The sequence below is a fragment of the Onychomys torridus genome, chromosome 11, assembly GCF_903995425.1.
Source record: "Onychomys torridus chromosome 11, mOncTor1.1, whole genome shotgun sequence".
Taxonomy (NCBI): Eukaryota; Metazoa; Chordata; class Mammalia; order Rodentia; family Cricetidae; genus Onychomys; species Onychomys torridus.
This window is the reverse complement of record NC_050453.1, coordinates 2,279,002-2,301,610: the sequence shown is the minus strand read 5'-3', so window position 1 is coordinate 2,301,610 and position 22,609 is coordinate 2,279,002. Positions and strand designations below refer to the sequence as shown.

The 22,609-nt window shown below is 45.4% G+C and overlaps 2 protein-coding genes across 2 annotated transcripts in view; both read right to left on the bottom strand.

Moving 5' to 3' along the window:
- The window catches only part of Hsd11b1 (hydroxysteroid 11-beta dehydrogenase 1), a 42,491-nt gene extending 34,560 nt beyond the window's left edge, over positions 1–7,931 (bottom strand). Inside the window, exon 1 of the mRNA XM_036202389.1 lies at positions 7,688–7,931. The gene's annotated coding sequence lies outside the window, so the exon portion shown is untranslated. The remainder of the gene's footprint in view (positions 1–7,687) is intronic.
- A 10,645-nt stretch (positions 7,932–18,576) lies between these two features.
- G0s2 (G0/G1 switch 2) lies at positions 18,577–19,531 on the bottom strand. Its single transcript, XM_036202821.1, has 2 exons — positions 19,343–19,531; positions 18,577–19,190 (listed from the first exon to the last, which is right to left on the bottom strand). The coding sequence occupies exon 2, from the start codon at positions 19,160–19,162 to the stop codon at positions 18,851–18,853; it is 312 nt and encodes a 103-aa protein (XP_036058714.1). The 5' UTR covers positions 19,163–19,190; positions 19,343–19,531; the 3' UTR covers positions 18,577–18,850.
- Between the last annotated feature and the right edge of the window lie 3,078 nt (positions 19,532–22,609).

Genomic DNA, 22,609 nt, shown 5'->3' with positions numbered 1-22,609 from the left:
GCATTGAACCTGTAGATTTCTTTTGGTAAGAGCCATTTCACAATATTAATTCTGCCAGTCTATTTCTCAGAGTCTCCTTCAATGATTTCTTCAGTTTTTTTTTTTTTTTGAGACAGGGTTTCTCTGTGTAGCTTTGCACCTGTCCTGGAACTCACTCTGTAGACCAGGCTGGCCTCGAACTCACAGAGATCCACCTGCTCTGCCTCCCGAGTGCTGGGATTAAATGGGTGAGCCACCACCGCCTGGCTCTTCAGTGTTTTGAAGTCCACATCTTGTTGTATGGGTTTGTTCTTAGGTGTTTAATGTTTTGGAACTATTGTGAACATGTATTTTATTTTTCCTGATTTTTTTTTTTTTTTAGCAAGTTTATTATTGGTGTATTGAAAATGGTTGTTTTTTATAGGCTGATTTTTGATCCTGAAGGTTTTAACAGACTTCTGGCAGGAGAGGGCGCCCAAGGGCTGGAAGAAGAAAAAGACTGCGGCAGTTTAAATCCTGGAGACAGACACAGGGACTTAATTTCTGGCGATGGTTCTATAATCCAGAGGGACTTATGGGTTAAATCAGGACAAAGGAGGATGAAAGAGAAGGGAGGGAAAGACTCCTAAACACTGGCACATGCTTAGAAAGAACCATGTGCAGGCAACCAGCATCTCCCACGCCCCCCCACACCCCTACACACATACAAGCACACACACCCCTACACACACACACGCGCACACACACACCCCTACACACACACGCGCACACACACACACACACAAGCACACACACACACACAAGCACACACACACACCCCTACACACACACAAGCACACACACACACACAAGCACACACACACAAGCACACAAGCATACACACACACCCCTACACACACACAAGCACACACACACACACACAAGCACACACACACACAAGCACACAAGCATACACACACCCCCCTACACACACACAAGCACACACACACACACAAGCACACACACACACAAGCACACAAGCATACACACACACCCCTACACACACAAAGCACACAAGCATACACACACCCCCCTACACACACACAAGCACACACACACACACCCCTACACACACACAAACACACACACACCCCTACACACACACACACACCCCTACACACACACACACACCCCTACACACACACAAGCACACACACACACAAGCACACACACACACCCCTACACACACACAAGCACACACACACACAAGCATACACACACACAAGCACACACATACAAGCACACACACACCCCTACACACACAAGCACACACACACACCCCTACACACACACACACACCCCTACACACACACAAGCACACACACACACACCCCTACACACACAAGCACACACACACACACCCCTACACACACACACACACACACGCTACACACACAGGCACACACACACACACCTACACACACACAAGCACACACACACACACCCCTACACACACACAAGCACACACACTCCACCCCACAAAGCCCACATCACACCACACCTGGTCTTTTGGAAAGTGGAGGACAGAGTCTCAGACCCCAGCAGGCCTGCTGAATTATATTAGTCAAGGGTGGGACTCAGGAATGTACATTTTCCAAGGTTCCTGACAAAGAGGCTCCTATTAGGCTCAGCAGGCTCCTGGGCCTTCTGCAGGGCCCATTTGTGCAAAATCCAGCTTTAGCAAGTTCCTGCTAATTCACTTGGCAAGAACCCTGCTCTCCCCCAGTATCTATTCAGCCTCGATATCTGATCAGTCTTCTCTTCCTCCATCCCCAGGTGATGGCAGTCACCTTGGCCAGCCTGCAGCGGGATTTCTGCTCGGTCAGTTTCATTGGAACCGTCTCTTTCCCTCACTCTGATGTTTCCTCTTAGTACTTTTCCATCTACCAATCTTCATCATGCAGTTGGGCTGCAAACTCTCACTTGTCTGGTCTGTATTTGGAACTGAGCCCAGTTCTGTGCAGAGTTCTTCCTTCACTGATGGCAACAGTCCTACATGGGATCTGACCTCTTTAATTAGGTTCTAGTTCCAGCTTCCTGTAATACTGTCCAAAGAGGTCCAAACTTGCTCAACAAACTGAACTCTCTGCATTAACTAATTAGACAGTGCCTTAGTTATTATATAGCTAGTTTGAGGCTTAACTTAGTGACTCTAGGTACCAACATGTGGCTGATAGAACACAACTGAGCCAATTTTAAATTTAATTCTTGATGCTGACAAGTTGGTCCAGTTGGTAAAGAACCTCTTGGGTAAGCCTGGGAGCTGAGTTCAGTCCCCAGCACACATATAAAAAGCTGGGTGTGGTGGTGTGAGCCCTAGGGAGGTGGACACAGGCAGATCCCAGGGGCTTGCTGGCAAACAGCCTAGCCTAACCATCAAACCCCAGGTCCCAGTGAGAGACCTTGTCTCAAACAATAAGATGGACAGCTCCTGAGGAACCACACTGGAGACTGACTTCTGGCCTCTACACAAGCATGGACACAGAATGATCCATACTCACATTAACACACACACACACTTGTATACATACACTACAGAAATTTGTATACCTGTCAATATAATGCATTGGAATCTTTAAAAGGTCTCATGGTTTCTGAAGACACTTGAAACCTCCAGGCCATAGTCCTATTCACAGGCAATGGCTTTTAAAACTTATCATAGTCCCTGTCCTCCTGGAGTATTCAACTACATATTTTTTAAACAATATTCTTTTAAGTATTTTTTTTATTTTGCAAATTTAGAAGTTATTTACTGGGGCTGGAAAGATGGCTCAGAGGTTAAGGGCCCTGGTTGCTCTCCCAGAGGTTCCAAGTTCAATTCCCAGCAAACACATGGCTGCTCACAACCATCTAAAATGAGATCTGATGCCCTCTTCTGGCCTGCAGGCAAACATGCAGGCAGAACACTATACATAATAAATAAATAATTTTTTAAAGTTATTTACTGATTTCTCGTAAGGAAAATCTGTTTTTTTTTTCCCTAACAGCCCTAATACTGTAGCGTCACAGTCTCCGTGGGATTGTCAATCAGCGTTCATGTTCCAAGGCCATGTCAAGGCCTTGCCAGTGCTGTGGTTACGTTTCCTTTCTTCTGTCCTTTGCCGTCCCTTGGAGTTAATAAATATCTCCATCTTTATTTCTCTACTTCCTTAGTTGCTCACGTTCTCCAGACTCTGGGATAAGAAATACAAACCAAGTAGACAGGTAGCATGTAGTAAGTCCAATTTTCTTGTCTTCTAGCCTGGACAGAGCTTTACAGTTTGGCAATGTGGGGACCTCCTTTTGCAGATAACTGGGGATCCTTGTTTTTCTCTTTCTTGGTGTACCTCCTGAGGATGCCAAAGGATTTTTATGTAAAAAGGACTCTGAGTGTGGGGTAGTAATTTACATTTGTTTACATTCTACCATTGCTGTGTGGCATGAATCTTCTGTCCTCAACTGGTACAGCAGTATCCATATGCAATGCTCGTTCTAACTCCCCTTCATTGTATTTGGCTGAGCAAGGAACTCTAGGTTGGACATGATTTTCACCCCCTTTGGAGGACACTGCTGTGTGGCTTCGATTTCTAACCTACAGTGTCAACACTGAGCAGTGTTAGATCCAGTGTTGATCCTAGCTGTTGTATTGTGGGCTGTCTGTCTCTCTAGGACTTCTCAGTTCCGTTCATTCCTGGGGTCTCACATTCCCCGTGTTATATTTGGTGGGGATTTGGTTTCTATTTTGTAAGGTGAGTTGAGAACCCACCTGGCTGCTCAGATGTAATCTCAAGTACTTTGCTTTGGAGGAAGTATTTTCTCTTCCACTTTCTCTCCTCTCCCCCCTCTCTCTCTCTAGTTCTTATTAAAAGGTGTCAGAGATTCTAGGCTGATCTTTTTATATTTATCTCCCACCCCCATTTCCCCTCTTTCTGGGAGAAGTATCTTATCTTCTGATTTTTCATCATAATTGTGTGTGCAATTGTGGGAGTGTGTACATAATGTGAGTAGGTGTATATACGTGAGGGTGTGTATACATATATGTAGTTGGGCATATATATATATACACATATATGTACACATATATGTGGGTGGATATATATACATGTGGGTGGGTGTACATCCATGCACATGTGGAATTCGGAGAACGACTCTGGTGTTTGAGGCAGCTTCTCTCACTGAACTTGGAGCTCTCCAACTCAGCCAGGATGGCCAGCCAGGGGCTCTGAGGACCAAGATTTGGGCACATGCCACAGTGCCTAGCTCTTTTTTTTTTTTTCCCTGAGACAGGGTTTCTCTATGTAGCTTTGCACCTTTCCTGGATCTCGCTCTGTAGACCAGGCTGGCCTTCTAACTCACAGAGATCAGCCTGGCTCTGCCTCCCGAGTGCTGGGATTAAAGGCATGTGCCACCACCTCCCGGCAGTGCCTAGCTGGGAATTGACCTCAGGCTCTTGAGCTTGCTCAACAAGCTTTCTGCTGGCCCATCTTCCCAGCCCCATCGTTGGCATTTAGAGTTTTCAGTTGTAGTTTTTGCTTCAAGAAGTTTTTTTCCCCTTGTTCTGTGTGGCTATAAAATGTGTCCTTTGGTCCTCATCTGTGGGTACTTTGTCTTCCCTAATGTCAGAGGACACTGATGCTACTTGGGTGATCTCCATGGAGGTCTGCCGTATCTGGAGCTTTCATCCTACTCTGGCGACATACTCTGGCGACATACTGTCACCATCACTCTTGAGTGGTTGCTGACCAGGTTTGCCCGTTCATTGTTCCATTGCTGTGGGCTAGTGAGGCAGTGACACAGGGAGACCCTGTATGCCAAAGTCTCTTGCATCTTTCTCTTTCACTGTCTTTTCCTACAAGGTTGGCTTCATTCACTGCCTACTGTGGGATGGGGTAAGTAGGTAAAGGCACACAGGCCAGAGCCAAGAAAGGGGGCTGGTGACCTCATCTTTCATGTAGAGCTTATCGAATGCCACGGTTTCTAGCTCTGCTGGTGTTTCAGAGTCTGTTCTCCTGCGCATGTCTCCCAGGGGTGGGGGTAGCATCTCCCCACTTCTCTCCTGGAGCTTTCTGTCATTTTTGCTTCCCAGGCTCAGGTCATCTTTGGAAACAGTGTTGACATTTCTCTCCTGCTGTTATCTCTGTCTCCATTTTTTCTCTCTTTCCCTTGTGGGACAGCAGGAGCACTCTTCTATAACCAGGGAATTTTGTAAGGAGGTAGAAATATTTGTTCAAGTTGTCATGTTTAATCCTGAGTGGTCTTTTCTGAATGTCCCTTCAGGCCCAGAGGGAGGGCAAATGTATGTGCGGGGCCATAAATCAAAAGCATGGGAGGAAGACTTTGATACAACAGCATTGATAGAAGAAAAGCATCTGTGTCTGGTCCAGGCCGACCTGGGATTTGTTATGTAGCCAAGGATGACTTTGAACTTCTGACCCTCCTGCCTCTACTTCTCAAGTGGTGGAATTACAGATATACATATGCTCCCTTTATGCTGTGATGGGGATCAAACATAGGGCTTTATGCATACCTAAAAATTGAGCAAGCCCTCTGCCACAGGCTTCATCCATATTTTTTTTGTTGTTGTTGTTGAAACATTTTTGAGCCATAGATCTTTCTGAAACTGCTTGGTAATGGGAATACAAAGATTGTGATATATGGTGCCCACTCCAAAGTACATTATAGTCCAGTATCATGGAAGTGTGTGAGTGGATCCAAGCTCAAAGGAGTGAGATGACAGCCCATAACAGGAGTCCTCACAGAGGGCACAGTGGCTCATGCCAGCCAGGGTGGCAGGAGGTACTTCTGGGAGGAGGTGTCACCAAAGCTAAGGTGTGAAGGTTGTGATTTCTGGATGTGAAACTGGGGGAAAGGCATCTGAAGCAGAGAGAGCAAGAGTCTAGAGGCTGAAGACTGAGGCAGCCAGAGCAAGGGAGAAGTGGGGAAGTCACTTGGGTATCACTGTCCATGCTAGGGCAGCATGTGAAGTAGGCCATCCCAACAGAAACAACAGCATCTTATTCCCTCTGGAAAGCCGAGCCAACTCAAAATATAAAAAAGGACAATTTGAAGATTGCAGAGAGACAAGACATATTAAATGCTGGCTCAATGATAAGAATGGGACTGTTCTAGTTCCCAAGTGACAGCCGCTTCCTGTCCACTTCTGTCCTCTAGTGTCCAAACAGTTATGAAACAGACCTTAGAAAAGCTCACAGTGAAATCTTGCTCTGCTATTCCTGCCAGCCAAGATTATTTACATATTATACTGGGTCTCTTACCCCCCACCGGCAGATGCAGTGTTCACGAGCTCTGGAGATGTGTGAATTTGGGGCAATGTTTTGACAGATCTCAGTAAGAACCACTGAGGCCCAGTCTCCCTTCTGCTGCAGGCACAGATGTGGCCTCCAGGAAGGCCCTCCCCTGTCTTGGCTTCCATTGCCTCACTTGGCAAATAGGAGGAACTGAATTAGATTACCTTCAAGGTTTGTCCCCAAACAGAAATTGGATGCAGGCAGCCTTAGCTTTACAAAGGTGAGTATTAAGAAAGAGGTAAGGTTTTATTTGATTTTGTTTTTAAATCATGCTTTAAAGCCTTGATGAGCAAGCAGAAGGGAGACTGCTCCATCACTCCTTACCTCTCCCATGGTCTGTACAGCTTTGGGTTCACAAATTCCAGAGAGAAATATGTCACTGAAGGCATACACATATCACAGACACCCACCACACATATATATCACACTACACACACACCAACACACAAAATGTAGACCCCATACACTAAATACAACACACACATGAGTTACAAAATGTGTCAGATTCTGTTACACTACTGAAAAAATTGAGAGAACAGCCCTTTTAAGAAGCCAACTGCTGTGAAAACAACGGTGCCCTGTCTAGATTTTCCAGCTCTTGGTATTTTGAACCCCTCCCGTGACCCCCCTTCAAGTGACTGGAGCAGTAACCTAAGCCCTCTGGACTGGCTGGCAAGTGACAGCCGGGGAGTCTGGGCAACTGTGAGGTGAGAATGGCATTTCTTTATCCTGTTAGGGGTTCTCTGACTCCCTGAAGTGAAAGAAGTTCCCTGGGATGCTCTGTGAACAGGCTGTGTGAAGCCTTGGGTGAGCAGAGGCTGGACTTCAGGAGAAGCTTTGGGAGGCTCAGGCCTCCTATGGCTATGGAACCTCACTTCTCACAGAGGCCCAGTGGGTTGGCTGCAGCGGGATAGCCGCAGCCCTTTCAACAAGCCTTGGGAAGAGATGTGGCCTTGGGCTTGTATCTGTCATCAGCTCAGAAGTCCTTGCGTCCCACTAGCCTTGTGTGACTCCAGAGGAACACTCGGAGGCTTTGATTCCCCACTGCCGTAGCAACTTTTTATTCCAACTAACAGTCTGTTCCCAAGTGATCATGCTGCTCATGGTGCCAGGACCAGATGTCTTGTTCCATCTGCATTTTATCTCGTCCCTCCCACGCCCAAAAATTCCTTCAGTATTTTTTACAGCGTTTTTGACCAGCAATTGAAATTGACATTGAAGTTGGTTTCTTTTCAGACCTGCTATCCTGTTTTTTGGAGTGTGTTTGTGTGTGTGTGTGTGTGTGTGTGTGTGTGTGTGTGTGTGTGTGTGTGTGTCTACTATGTATGAAGACCTGAATGGTGATAGTACCACATACAACACACAATTTCGTGAAGTCTTACCTTGAGGCTTCAGATCAGTGCGGCTCCTTTTTATTGGCTGCCTGTTTCCTGTTGTCTTCTCTCCTCCTCTCTATCCTTCTGTCCCATCTCTCTTCCTCTGTGGTTTCCCACTCTTTGGGGAGGGGCAGGATTTCCGGCTTGCAAGTTGGTTGGTTTCTGGGAGGAGTCAAAAGACCCGGTTCTAGACTGGAACCAGCTGGTCTGCCACAGGGTACTAAGACGTGTTTGAGACTCTTGTGTGAGGAAGAGGACAGCCCAGCCCAGGCCTGGCGACACCTGCAGGAGGGAGCCAATCAGGCAGAAGCATCAGGCTCCCTGAAGCACGGGGACCCCAGGCAGCCTGGCATGGAGATGTTGGAAGTGGTCCTGGTTGCCCTGGAAACTTTCCCGTTACTATTGTTAGCTCCAAACTGGGGGAAAACAGCCCCAGCAGAGCCACGGTCCACCCAAGCAGGTGCACACTTGAGTCTCGGCTTTGCCTCAGAGGAAGTTGCGCTTGGGCAGATTTCTCTTCCACCAAGAGAGACTAGTGACCCAAGGCCTTCCATAAGTGTGTGCTATCCACACTTGAGGTGAGTTTCAGACCGTCAGTATAACCACAGCCGCTAGGGGGTAGAGGAGATGAAGAAGAAGACCCAGAGGAACAGGGGCTCCATTAGCAGAGACAAATGACCCCAGTCTCTCTCATTCCCTCTCTCCCTCTCTCTCTCTCTCTCTCTCTCTCTCTCTCTCTCACACACACACACACACACACACACACGTGCAGACACACACACACACACACATGCAGACACATACATTTAGACATACTTGGAGATACACACATACATGCAGACACACACATGTGCACAGACACACAGGTACAGACACACATACATGAAGACATACATACATAGAAACACAAACAGACACAGACACTCACATACATGTAGACACACACATGCAGACACACACACACACACACACATGCACACACACACATACACACAGACACACATGCAGATACATACACATACATGCACACACATGCAGACACACACACACAAATGTCCACTTTCTTACTATTTATTTATTCACATATTCAGCAGATATTTGAAGCACACCTACTTGGTCCCAGCACTAAGCCATGTTAAGATAACTCTTTTCTTCAGGGTGACTTAGCACAGTCAGGCTGAGCACAGGAGTTAATCAACATGGCAGCACACACCGGTCACCAAGGTGTGGGGTCCTGACCTCACTGAGAGGCTAGGTCACTGGGGATGATGTCTCCTGTGGGGAGGTCCTTTGGGACAGCCCACCTTCTCTTTCTCAGCGACACAAGGATGGGCATTGGCTTTTTTCAGTGACACTTCCTACAAGAGACCTTTGCCCTGTTTTCATTTCTGGGGTCCCTCATTTTCTCCAGAGTTTCTACCGAGTTTTACCTTATTCTCTGCAGCACTCTAAAAACTTCTGACCACATATTGGACACTTTCCACCAGGTCCACATCTCAATATTTTTTTTATTAAATTCACTAATTCATATTCGAGTGAATTAAAAGAAAATGGGTTGGGACAGGGGCAAACAAGATCTTTACTTCAGTTGTTGGGTCCACTCCAGTGTAATTTTGGAAAGTTTCCTAAGGACTATTTTTGTTTTCATTTGGATTTTTGGTTCCTATTCTTTTTTTCTGGTGGGTCTATTATTGTCTCAAGGCAAGGTGGCAAGTGGGCATGTTCCAGAGAGACACTCGGGGTGGGGCATCCTCATTGTGAAATCGCCCACTCCAAGTCCCGAGTGAACATCAGTACAATGCCAACCAGGTTTTTGACATGTGATTTGAAGGGCCAAACCATGTTCAAACCACTGCTGTCCTTCTTTCTGTGCTAGGGATGGATAGGGATGGAGTCCAGGGCCTTGTGCATGGTGTCGCAGCAGGAGGCTTCTAGTCTCTGTTACAATTTGGGGGCCATCATGGCACATGCGGCTTTGCTGGCTGGAATGCTGTTCTGCTGCACATGACCAGAGCAGCACATTTCTGCCTGTCCTCCTGAGGTTTAAGAAAAACCTGCAGTTCTAACCCTACCAAGGTTAAGTCCTATTTCCTTAGGGCTGCTTTCTGGTTTAATAATAGCTCATCTCCAGGGCAGACTCTGAAGAAAGGACGACTTGTGTGGAAGGTCAGGTAAAGCCGTACAAAGACAAACATGGAAGGAGGGTGGGCGCCTTGATAAAAGACCTCCTCAAGTCAGAAGTGCGCTGGCTGCTCCTCAAGCCAGCCAGCCAGACCATTAGCCAGGTGTGATGTTGCTCACCCACGACCCCAGTGCACAGGCTGGAAGCTTACAGCTTGAGAGTGAGGCCAGCCAGAGCTGCCACAAGACATTGTCTCTAAATAGGGCTAATTATTGACTCAGGCTTTAGTCTCTGAATTATTCTGAAGTTCCACTTCTCTTTTTGTTCTCTTTTTTTCTTTCATTCACCCTTTCTTTCTTTGAGATGGAGTCCCATGTAGCTGGCTCAAACTCAATAATAGATACTGGCCTTGAACTCTTGACCCACCTGCCTGATCCTCAAACCACCACAATTAAATGTATACACCACCATGCCCCCTTTCAGATTTTCTAAATGTATAGTAATTTATTGATTTTTTTTAACAGATCAAAAGTTCTATAGCAGTGATTTTCAACTTTCCTAATTCTGCAACCTTTTAATACAATTTCCCATGTCGTGGTGACCCCCAACCATAAAATTATTTCACTGCTACTTTGTAACTGTAATATTGTTACTGTTATGAGTTGTAATGTAAGTCTTTGATATGCAGGATATTTGATATGTGGCTTCAAGGGGTCACAACCTACAGGTTGAGAACCCCTGTGCTATAGGATGACCATTGGTATTTTGACTCAAAATTTTTACTTTACCAATGTAGTAGAATATTATTTTAAGGTGTGTTACGTTTGTTTATGTTGCATTTGTATAACTCTGTGAAGCTGTGTTACTGTGCCTGTGTAAAACACCCGATGGCCTAATAAAGAACTGAATGGCCAATAGTGAGGCAGGAGAGAGAAATAGGCAGGGCTGACAGGCAGAGAGAATAAATAGGAGGAGAAATCTGGGAGGAAAAGAGGAGGAGGACATCTGGGGCCAGGCACCGAGCCACACAACCAGCAATGGAGTAAGAAAGAAAGGTATACAGGAATAGAGAAAGGGAAAAGCTCAGAGGCAAAAGGTAGGCGGGATAAGTTAAGGAAAGCTGGCAAGAAACATGCCAAGCCAAGGCCGGGCATTCATAATTGAGAACAAGCCTCTGTGTGTGATTTATCTGGGAGCTGGGTGGTAGTCCCCAAAGAGTAAGACAACAACAGCATACAAAGTGAGAGCAAGAATCTGGATGCATGCAGCTCTGCATGGAGGGAAGATCTTCACCTAGAAGAAACTGAGCCTGGCTGCAGAGGCAGAGGCAGAGCCTGTGCCTGTGAATGCTGTCTTGGCTTCCATTCCTGAGCAAAATGTAGAAAAGGACCCTGATTCAGTACCCTGAAATACAGATGAACACACCCTTGCACGTGTGGGTGAGGCACCATCCACGCCATGCTCCTCAAAGTAGATGAACATAATCTTCCACATATGGAAGAGGTGTCATCCATCCAGTGCCCCTGGAACACATATGAACATGACCTTCCACATGTGGAAGAGGTGTCATCCATCCAGTGCCCCTGGAACGCAGGTGAACACGACCTTCTACAGGTGGATGCAGCAGCTTTCCATAGCTCAGCATGACCAATAGCCTGCCCAGGAATTGGTCATCAGTCAGGGTAGACTGTGTCCTTGAGTATCAGTTTGGATCAGACTGTTGATTTATTTGTCCTTATCTCTACCCATTCCTATCAAACACTCTTATATATCAGATTTAAAACATCCAAGAATAGATTAATAAAAAACATAAAACAAGACTTAATAATACAGACAAAAAGCAAAGTGGGTAGCAGGAAAATGAGCAGTTGGATGGTTAATCAAGTGGACAACTTCTAGCTAGGTGTGAGGGCACACACCTTCAATCCTCATCCTTGAAAAGCTGAGGCAAAGGAACCTTGAGTTCAAGGTCAACCTGGCCATATAACTAATTTGATGCCTGTATTAGTTACCTTTCTGTGCTGTGAGAACACAGCATGACCAGGGCAGTTCGTAGAAGGAAGGGTGTGTTTAGGCTCAGGATTCCATGATGGCAACAGACAGCAGGCTGGGGGCAGGAAAGAAGCTGAGAGCAAGCATCTTCGAACACAAGCAGGAAGCAGAGAGATCAAACTGGAAACAGGTGAGACTTTCAATTCTCTAAGCCCACCTCCAGTGACAGACTTCCTCCAGCAAGGCTTCACCTCCAAAACCTCCCCAAACAGCACCTCTAACTGTGTCCACCTGAGACTATCATTTAAACTGCCACAAGGCCACACTGAGTTACCATCTCAAACAGGCAGTGAACCTCTGCAGCGAAAGGTCCAGTGGACTGCATATACCAAGACGCGTGTTAAGTTAGCTAATGATGACATGCTTACCACACAAAGTGCCAAATGCATTCATGCAGAGATCTCTGTCTGGTTACTCAGTGGGGTATCCCCTAAACAAAAGGCCTAAGGACCTTACATTAAGGTCTAGGTGTAGTTATCCACCCCTAAATGGACCAGTCAAGCTCAGATTACTCATCGAGATTTAATGCAATCCATTTTGGCAGGGAAATCATTGGAGCATGAGGCAGCTCATCTACAGTCAGGAAGCAGAGGTGAATGCCAGTGTCCTGCTGGCTGCCTTCTTTCTCTTTTATACAGCCCTGGACTGCAGTCCACCTCAGTTAACCCAATCTCAAACCTCCCTCAGAGCCAAGTCTGGGATGCATCTCCTGCTCTGTGGTTATAGAACTGATCTGTGGGGCTTGAGTTCTCCTTAACTATCTCCCATTCAGTTTCAATTTGCTTCAGTGCCTGGCTCTGGAGTAGGCCTTTCTTGTCAGATATTCTTTGGACCACCAACCCCCAAATAATGACATGAAGACTTATTACTATTATAAAAGCTCAGCCTTTAGCTTAGGCTTGTTTCCATCTAGCTTTTATAACTTGAGTTAACCTGTTTCTATTCATCTATGTTCTGCCATGTGGCTCTCTACCTCTTGTCCATTCTATACATCTGACTCCCTGCATGTCTCACTGGCAAAATTGCCCATGCCAGATTCTAACCCAAAGTTCCTATCTCTGCCCAGAAGTCCCGCCTAACCACTCCTGCCTAGCTATTGGACATTCAGCTCTTTATTAAACCAATCAGGTATCTTAGGCAGGCAAGGTAAAACAGCAATATATCTTCACATAAAATACCCTGCAAAATTTCCACCTTTTTTGGGGGGGGGTCTAAATAAAAAGGAAAGGTTTTGTAACTCTAACACAATAAAACTATATACAATAAAAACAATTGTCAGGTAAGAATTACATTTACAATGTCCAGTCCATTTGTATTTGGCAAATTTAGAGAAATTAATCTATTATCTATCCTACCTTGATGAGTCCAAAGTTTTATATCTAAACCACTTTCTATTATAACTTGTATTACCATCCTAAAAATATTTTTTTAGACTTAAAAACATTTTCTTTATAAACAACTTAATCTCCTTTGCTTCTCAACCTTATAAACTTTACATCTCTTTTATAAGTTTCTTTTTCAAATTTGGCAACAAAGAAAATTGTATAACTATCTAATCCTATCAGAGACTAGAGAAGGATATATTACCTGAGTAAACAGGAAGTGCAGAGCAAGCAACTTCCAAAACTATAGGAATGACAGAAACAGCTGGCTGCCTGGACAGTCACCAAGGGTTTCTGTGCAACATTGGGCCATCCAGCTTTAGCCTATAGGCCTAGAATATCTGACAGACTTTTCTGTGAAGCAGAAAATTTGAAGGACTGTTCCACCTTGTTTTGGCAAAGTTTAGCAGTTGCCTTCTTTTGTGTCCTGCTTGTCCAATTTGGACAACATTTTGTTAGCAGTAGAGGTAAGGGCACTTTCCTACCCAGTGGCTAACTTTTGCCACAAAGAAAGTAAACTCCATATTGAGGTTTTTTTAATGTCTATCATCTCTGAAGTAGATTGGTGCTGCCAAGAACAGACATGTCTCACTGTCATGAAAAGCCTTATGTTACTAAAACATCTTAAATGCCATATTTTGTGGATCTCTGAAGGGTGTGAAGACCACTTATCTATCTAAAATATAACTGTTTATCCCTAACATGCCTAACTTAACTACAGGTTTGATTATTATAGATTACTAACTACTAACCTGCATTTCTTAATTATCCTAAATAGTTTATAATAATAGCTTTCAAGGAAAAGAACTTCACATTACATTTTAAATGAGCTTCATACCTTAGATACAGTACGTTAAATAAGAGTAGAAATATATATATATATATATATATATATATATATATATATAATGTTATAACAAAACCCCTTAAATTTGTATCAATATACAAAATTCCATACCAATGTAAAATATTTAAGACTAGTAGTTGCTATTTAGCTTAAAAGTAGATTTAATAATCTATCCTTTTATCCTATCATTTTATACCCACCTTTTGTCTTTTCAGAAAGAGATCCCTGAATCTAAGCTCCTTTGCTTAATTTCCTCCTTGATTATGACCAATAACAACTTACAGATAACTCTCCCACCCAAAAGACAAACATCCATAACCCCCTATCCTACCTCTTGGGAATATGGGTGTTGTGCTGTCTAGACTGCTTCCTGTTGTGTTGGGATGATGGCATCTTTGGAGACCCTGATACAATTGGGATAATGTTCAATCCTGGGAAAGCTAGCTATATCATTTGTTGTCCAATTTCTATGAAATGGGAAACTTCAGGGCTTATCTGAAGTCCTGGTTAGCGTAGTCAATGAGGCTGGACCATCTCAGCTAGTGGTTTTGAAGTTGTTCTGGATGCAAATTTTTGAGGTATCTGCAACAGATGCATTCTGAGAGGCTGAATAACCTGGACTACTTGTTTAAAATAGTGTCTGGTCCTTTTGTTCTGAAAACACATAAACTTTTAAGGGTGACATATATATCACATTAACACAAATAGGGAATGTGTGGTGTGCACAAATCAGCTGAAGATGATTTTCTGTTTTCTGTTTGAGCATCTGTCAACTTTATAAGTCTGTTTGGACTGCATAAACAAACTGTAATATAAATCTCCATCCATGACATATGAAAGGATGACATGTAATAATAATAAATAGGACTCTGTAGCCAACAAGATTTATCATGTCTTACCCAGTCTCAGAACTGTTCTTATAGTAGAGGGATCAGCTTATACATCACCTGTCTTGTAGTTTTTTTCTTGGTTTCTTCCTTCATGTCCACAGCCAAGATTTTCAGGAGGTCTCCTCCAATTTAATCGTGTCTTTATTAATTTTGAAGAAATTCATAGCTTTTTGTTTCTGGTAGAAACAAAGGTATAACCTCTTCCCCAATGCAACACATTTTCTGACTTCCATTCTAAAGTTAAGACATTCTTGGGGTTGGGGATTTAGCTCAGTGGTAGAGTGCTTGCCTAGCAAGTGCAAGGTCCTGGGTTTGGTCCTCAGGTCTGAAAAAAAAAAGACATTCTTAAAATATATAGGCTGGTTTAATTTGTAATTTTTCCCCCCACAATCCAATATTTCTCAACAGCTGCTGTGTTTTTGTTCATTGGCCTTTAAAAAATTCAAAGTCAACAAAGCACCATACAGGATCCAGACACCCTGTGTATTTCCCATCTTTACGTGGCTTATTCTTCCTATATTACTTCACTCTTTCTTTAAAGAATTTGTTGTTTTTTTAACTATTTATTTTTTCTATGACTGTCTATATTAATTTTCTTTTTTTTCTTTAACACCTAACACTCTTTCTTTAAAGAATTTGTTGTTTTTTAACTATTTATTTTTTCTATGACTGTCTATATTCATTTTCTTTTTTTTTTTTTTTCTTTAACACCTAAGCATATTTTCAAGCATACTGTACCTATTTAGAGGTTCTCTTGGCTTGGATCTGGCTTTTTTTTTTCATGTCTGCAGCATTTCTCTGACCACATGAGCCAAACTTTAAACTACTAGGCTACCTGCCACACAGCTTCACTTAGCACATGGCACTGTCAGCTGGCACTGGTGGCTGGCTCTGCCACTCCTTGGGTTGGTGAGAGCCCAGCCTCATGCTCTCAGGCCCTGGCTAGGAGTCACATTTACCTGCCTCAGCTCTGGGAAGTTACTGGGTTTGTGCTGCAGCAGGCATTTATTTCTAGAATACCATTCTATCTAGTACTTGCCATTTCATAGCAGGACCTCTTAGAGGATTCTGCCTCTGTACACCACAAGTAGTGGGTTCTGTATCCAGGATGTTTCTCAGCTTTCTCAGACCCTATATTTGAATATATGGGCTGAGCCTCCACATTGGATGCCTTCAGCTTAGGCTAATCTACATTCTGCCACATGGCTCCCTACCTCTCCTCCATTCTGCACTTCCAACTCCCTCCATGTCTTGCTGGCAAAATCCCCCATGCCAGATTCTAACCCAAACTTCCTATCTCTGCCCAGAAGTTCTGCCTAATCGCTCCTACCTGGCTATTGGCCGTTCAGCTCTTTATTAAACCAATCAGGTGTCTTGGCAGGCAAGGTGAAACAGTGACACATCTTCACACAGTGTGATCAAATAGCCAACAACTCTTTCCCATTTAGTTTCAGTTTGCTTCAGTGCCTGGCTCCAGTCTGGCAAAATATTATTATTATTTATTATTAATCTTGACTCTGCTATGTCAGCCCCGTGTTGTTGACAGAACCAACAAGCATTCCTCTGTTACCTTCCCTAGGTGGATGCTAACATTTTCAAATAAGACTAAGAATAGTTTCTGTGTCTATGTGGGGTGAGGGGCTTATTCTGTTTGACCATGACCAAATGTCTTGTGAGACCACTGTAAAACTTGATTCTGTTGTGATCAGGCAACACCCTTTCCTTGTTTCCCTCTGGAGCATCCTTATGGGACAAATATGCTTCCCCTCATGAGTCCAGTTGAGACACTAAATTAAATATCTATGAAAAAGCCATGATTTTCCAGACCTTGATGATTTGTGAAAATGAAGAAGATATGATTCTTTCTCTTGGGAAGGTCAGGCTAGGAGGGGTATGACTTGCTCACAGTGCAGCTGAGAGGAAAGTCTGCTAGCATGGGCCAGCATGAGACCTAGACTTCATAAGTGTAAATTCTGAGAGGTGAAAAGATTCCAGTCTCTCAGGCTGACAGGCTGGGCAGTGTGAAGGAGAATCTGCAAGAGTTGTTACACTGTAACCTGAATAAGTTAGTGTTATCTGTGTGCTTGGGCACTCTTGTTTTCAGAGAGAGCCAAACCCTCTGAATAGATATAATATAGCTTCCACACCAAAAACAAAACAAAAACAAACAAACAAACAAAAAACCCAGAGTACACTGTTTGATACATAGTTTTCTGATGGGCAGAAAATTTGAAATCCTTGGAGCATTGAGGTATATTGTCCTCAGAGATATAGAGATTGTGGGTGTGAGGAGATAATATCAAAGATAGTACTATTATCAAAGGATAGAAAAGGAACCTGAGGGTACAGTGTCCATGCTGGGCAGCTTACAAAGGCAGACAAAAGGTAGACAGACAGAAGACAGAGACAATGGAATCGTGCAGGAGTTTAGTGTCTGACACTTTTGATGGAGGAACAGCAAGGTGACAGGTACTGAAGGGAACCAACTTGCGGAAACAGGCAATGTAGGAGAAGAGCTGGATAAGGTGTTGAATGGTCAGAGGAGCAAGCAGCCTGTGGAAGAGGCATCTGGAAGAGAGACCAAGGATTGGCTAAGCTCCTGGAAGCTTTGGGTCTATTGAGGCTGGACTCTGCCTTCACACAGGGTCAAGCGTCTGGATTTGGGAACAGGAAGAACACGAGTGTCAATGACATGCTTTTCTGCTGAAGCTTCCAACCTGTTCCTTTCATTCATTAACCACACCACATTCCCCCTGTTCTTTCCTTGGGGATGATAAGGACAGACTTTAGAGAGAGCTGACAGTTGATCAGAGGCAGAAATGTCGGGGAGTTTAGGTTTGTGAACTTAACTGTAATGGAGGCATCTGTGTGTCAGGGTAGCTTGGGAGGACAGAGAATGAGGATAACATGCCCACATCTGGTCAGAGTAGGTGACACTAAAAATCCTGAGGGAGTGGCATCAGGCTGTCCTCTTGGCCCTGCAGGGGTGGGGAGGGGTCACCTCTGGGGAGTCCCACAGTGTTACTAAATCAGCTGTTGGCACACTGTCAGCTCTGACTCCAGGGAGAGGGCTCAGCTCTGTGATAATGGGCTTTTCTCTTTCTAAGCTGTAACTTCTCACTGTGGTCAGAGCAAACCTGGCAGTTGGGCAGTCTCTGCTCCCACCAGACAGCTGGGGCTTTCTTTCCCCCACCCTGCCTCTCCTTTCTCTCCCTTGTCTCTCTCATTCTCTCTTTTCTTCCAACCCCCCCTTCCTCCTTCAGTCTGCTTTCCCTCCCCACCACCCATTCCTCCTCTCTCCTCTCTAATAGTTAAGCAGAGATCAGCTACAGGAATCACCAGCACAAAGGGATAAAAGACAAATCACATTTTCTTTGCCCTAGAAATTCAGTGCTTATCTCTTTCTCATTCATTCTAGATCAGAAATTCATTTATCTTGTGATCCAAACACCTGTAGGATTTGGACAGTTTCAGTCTTCTGGGAGTAGACCTGTGCCAGGACTGTCCACAGTGCTGGGCGAGAGGGTCACCACACCTCCCAGGAATTAAATGATGAGATAGAGTATAAAATATTTTTATTTCAAAATGAAAAACGGTAGTCACTGTAATAATAATAATAACAACAATAAAAATAACAGTATAAAAAGCATGTCTCCTTCCCTAATGCAAAGTGATAGCTCCTTGATCGCTGGCACAGCCTTGACAAATCACAGTGCATGCTGCATAGCAGCAAAAGTCAACCCCAGACCCCTTGGGTGATCCGTGCAGGGTCAGTTCTGGATTGGTGGCTTCTCGGAACAGCACGCGACTCTGCTCTCTCCCACCGGCGTCATGGTCTCTCTCTGTTTCTCTTTGTCCAGCTCCCTCCTCCCCGCCTTAGGAGGCATGCTGCCTGAGGGACAGGGCTCGGCTGCTCAGGGTCGCCTCCTGTGCCTTGCCTCCACCCAGCAGGGCCTGCTTGTGGAGGGACTGTTGCTCGCAAGCGTCCCGAAGCTCGGCCACTGCAGTTTCCTGGTCTCGCACACGGCTGGCGGCTGTGAAAGGGCTGCACACTGTCTCCATCAGGCCGAGCACCACACTGAAGAGCGCCAGCACGCTGCCCAGCACGTACAGCTTCACCAGCTTTCCTCGAGGCCTCTGCGCCATCACCTCCTTGGCCAGAGGGATCAGCTCCTGCACACTTTCCATCTGAGCTCTGGGCTCTGGGTGGCGGGGCCTGCAGAGGTAGCAGAGAAGAGAGGAGGTTGAGCCTTCTGGTAGAGGGGGACAGCAGCAGAGTAGGGGGTAGGCGGCAGAAGGGAGAAGGCAGCTGGTGAGGGGGAGCCTGCGGTCTCCTGCCCTCCCTCGCTTCCTGGCCCGGAGGCTTACCTAGGGTGCAGTGGGAACAGAGACAGCAGTTTCTGGCGGTGGTCAGGAGTAGGTGCGTCAGGCTGGCCTTGGCGTCCTTCTGCCCGCAGCTGCGGCTCTTCGGGATGGACACTCCGCAGCTGCAGCGCTCAGCGTCCAAAGCCCTTATATCTTTTGCCTGGGATCCGCCTCCTGGCTCACTGACCTGGGTCCTGTCTGCACCCGCCAGGAAAAGAAGGGGGAGGAGGAAGAAGAACGTAGCAGTAGGGGACTCGGGGGAGGTGGCCAGGAGAGGTGCACGCCCCTGCCATGTGCAGCCCGGGGACCCTAGACCTTGGGTGCTGCAGAGGCTAAGAGCCCAAGGCACCACTTTAGTGTGCAGCCAAGGAGGAGGACCCACACCAGGAGCTGATGGCATGCTTTCCTGACAGGACACACTTTTTTCTTGTCTGTAGGTGCCCAACTCCTGTAGTCCCAGAGGAACCCGAGAAAGACCCTAGTGAGGAAATCCAGTTTAAAGTTTTCATTTTCATTCAGAAAGATCACCTTCTTTCCTGTCAGGGAAGGTATGAGTGGGAAGGAAGGGAAGGGACTCCTGCAGTGAGCAGGCAAAAACAAACAAACAAAACAAAACAAAACAAACCCGCATCTCTAGGGAGTAGATAAGGCAGAATGTTCTTCCAGAGTGCTGCTTTCATGGCTGGCTGGTGGGTTTTACTAAAACATGGGAACATCACTAGTCATCCAATAGAAAGCTGTTCATTGAGGATCCCTTGTAATGCAGAGGCGTGTGTGAGTGTGTGTGTGTGTGTGTGTGTGTGTGTGTGTGTGTGAGAGAGAGAGAGAGAGAGAGAGAGAGAGAGAGAGAGAGAGAGAGAGAGAGGAGGGGAGGAGGAGAGGAGGAGAGGAGAGGAGGAGAGGAGGAGGGGAGGAGGAGGGAGGAGAAAGAGAGAATTAGTCTTTGTGTGTAAGGTGCTCCCAAAGGTATTTCTGTGTAACAGGGGACGGCCATTAAATCCAAAGCACAGGCCTGTAATCCCAGCTACTGAGGCAGGAGGATGGCAAGTCCAAGCATATCCTGGGTAACTTACTGAGACCCTGTGTCAAAAATAAAATTAAAAAGAGGATTATAGATATGGTTCAGTGGTAGAGTGCTTGTCTAGCATGTGTTAGGCTGTGTGGGTCATATATATTTGTATAATATACACATTATCCTCTCTTCTACGTTCATTTAAGAAGTGACATTGCAGGCAAGTCTTGAAGAAGGCCTGTGGTAAAATTGGTCTGCAGTGAAAGTGTTCTTTCAATGCTTCCACACCACCCTGCCCAGGTTTGGGAGATGTGCTGTAGACTCCAGAGTGAGGGTCCAGGGTAGAGAGTACTCTTTGAAGCTGGTTAGATTAAGATTAAACAGGATCCTCTGGGTGGCTCTAATTTAGCTTTGGCTGTGGTGTACCTGAGTTAGCAAAGTAGGGGAAAAGGAGAGGCAGGTAGGCCAAAGGGCTTGAAGCAGGGGGTGGGGTGGGGAGGAAGGGCAACCAGCTGGCCAGAAAATTGCAAAGGTCACTGACGCAATCTTGCAACAGCCAGCTCAGCCTTCCCTGTTAGAGCCCAGAGCCAGAGGGGAAATGGTGCTGTTCTCAGGGGCCCAAGGTCATTGTCCAGACTCAGAAGGCAGCATTAATGACCATCCCTTGGTCTGCTACTAGTCCTTCAGGTAAGGACTTGTCAAAGGTGGGGATTGGCCAAGACCATGAAAGTTTGGAATTTTAAGTTTATGCTTTAGTTGATAGATACATAAGTGATCAAGGTAACCACAGGCCAAATGGGGATTCTTCTTGGAGGAGCCTGGCTTGGCTTATTATCCTTTTAACCTTGTCGAGCCAGAAAGTTCTCTAAAGAGGGTCTGAGCCAAGTTTAACTGCAGTCTTGGCACTGTTTCTAAGTCTTCCAGATAATTTTGGAGTACTCTTAGTAGTTGGCAGCAATAACCATGGAGCTTCCCTAACAACCATGAGGGTTCCAGACACTGTGGCTCCTGGGAAAGAATATGATGTATACCTTAATAGGAGAGCACTCACTTGGTTTCCCCTCAGAAAGTGAGTCAGCCTAGTGTTTTACCCAAAACTCTAAAACTGACTGGGCAACAAGTGTTTCCCGTGTTTCTGTAATTTAGACCTCAGACACAATCTTCCTCCACCAAAAAGACGTAAATCAGCTGGGGTTCCCCCTTCCCAGGGCTGTGTCAGATGAACATCTCTCTTCCCTCTAAAACAACCTGACCTTGACTCCTGACCCCAATAGCTTGCTGTTGGTGGCTAGGCAGCAAGTTGTGCCGATTGAGGTCACTGGTGGGTTTGGTGGTGCCTGTTGAGGGAGAAGCAGATCTCAAGGGTAGAAAGGCAAGGGGTCTAGAGTAGGCCATGTCCTGAGGCTTTTCAGTACAACTGTCTGCTGGAGAAAGACCCCTTGGCTTTTGGATGGGAGGTGAAGAAGCTAGGGAGAGCTTGGGAATGAAACATATACTTTGACTCGGCCGATACCAGTTTTAGAAGGACAGGTCTCTGCTGTATTTGGGTCAGACACAGGTTACAGTTAAGAAGATCAAACCAAGCTCCAAGGTGACCAACCTTCTATCTGGCTGAGGACTGATGAGGACATCCCATGTTAAAGCTGAGACTGTCTATCCTGAGCAGGATGGACAACTATCCCCCTTTCTGAGTTGGTTCATTTTCTGTTACTAATATGTAGTACCTCAGAGTGGGTAAATTTAGCTCACAGTTCTGGAACTCCAAGGTCAAGGGTCTCATTTTTTTTTTTTTTTTTTTTTTTTGTAGTAGATTACAAATAAAAGGTGTGAGTATGTATGTGTGTCTGTTTATAAACCTTGTCTAACCCTAATCACTTATTTAAATGCTATATTCTCTTAATTTCTCAAATGTGGGTTACATTTCAACAACTAGAGTCCCAGAGTGTCATTCAAACCTCACAATCTATCCTGATGTTCAGTTCTTGTCCTTTCTAGGGATGCTAGGAGAGGCAGTTTAAATTTTATCTCATTTATTTTCTGAACCCCTTCCTCGATAGATACTTTGAAACATCAGTAGCATCAGGTGAGGGAAGGACCACCAAGGGCAGCTGTCATCCAAGGGCGAGCAGGGCGAGCAGGAGCTGTCCCCACAGCTGTGCCTCCACTGCTGAGGCAGGAGAGGTCAGTCTCCCAGACGGACGGTTGTGTCATGATTGCTGTTGTTATCCTTGTCATTATTTCCTGCCTGCTTGCTACCT

Coding starts and splice junctions, on each gene's coding strand:
- G0s2 (XM_036202821.1), bottom strand. CDS start 19,162: ATGGAAAGTGTGCAGGAGCTGATCCCTCTGGCCAAGGAGGTGATGGCG.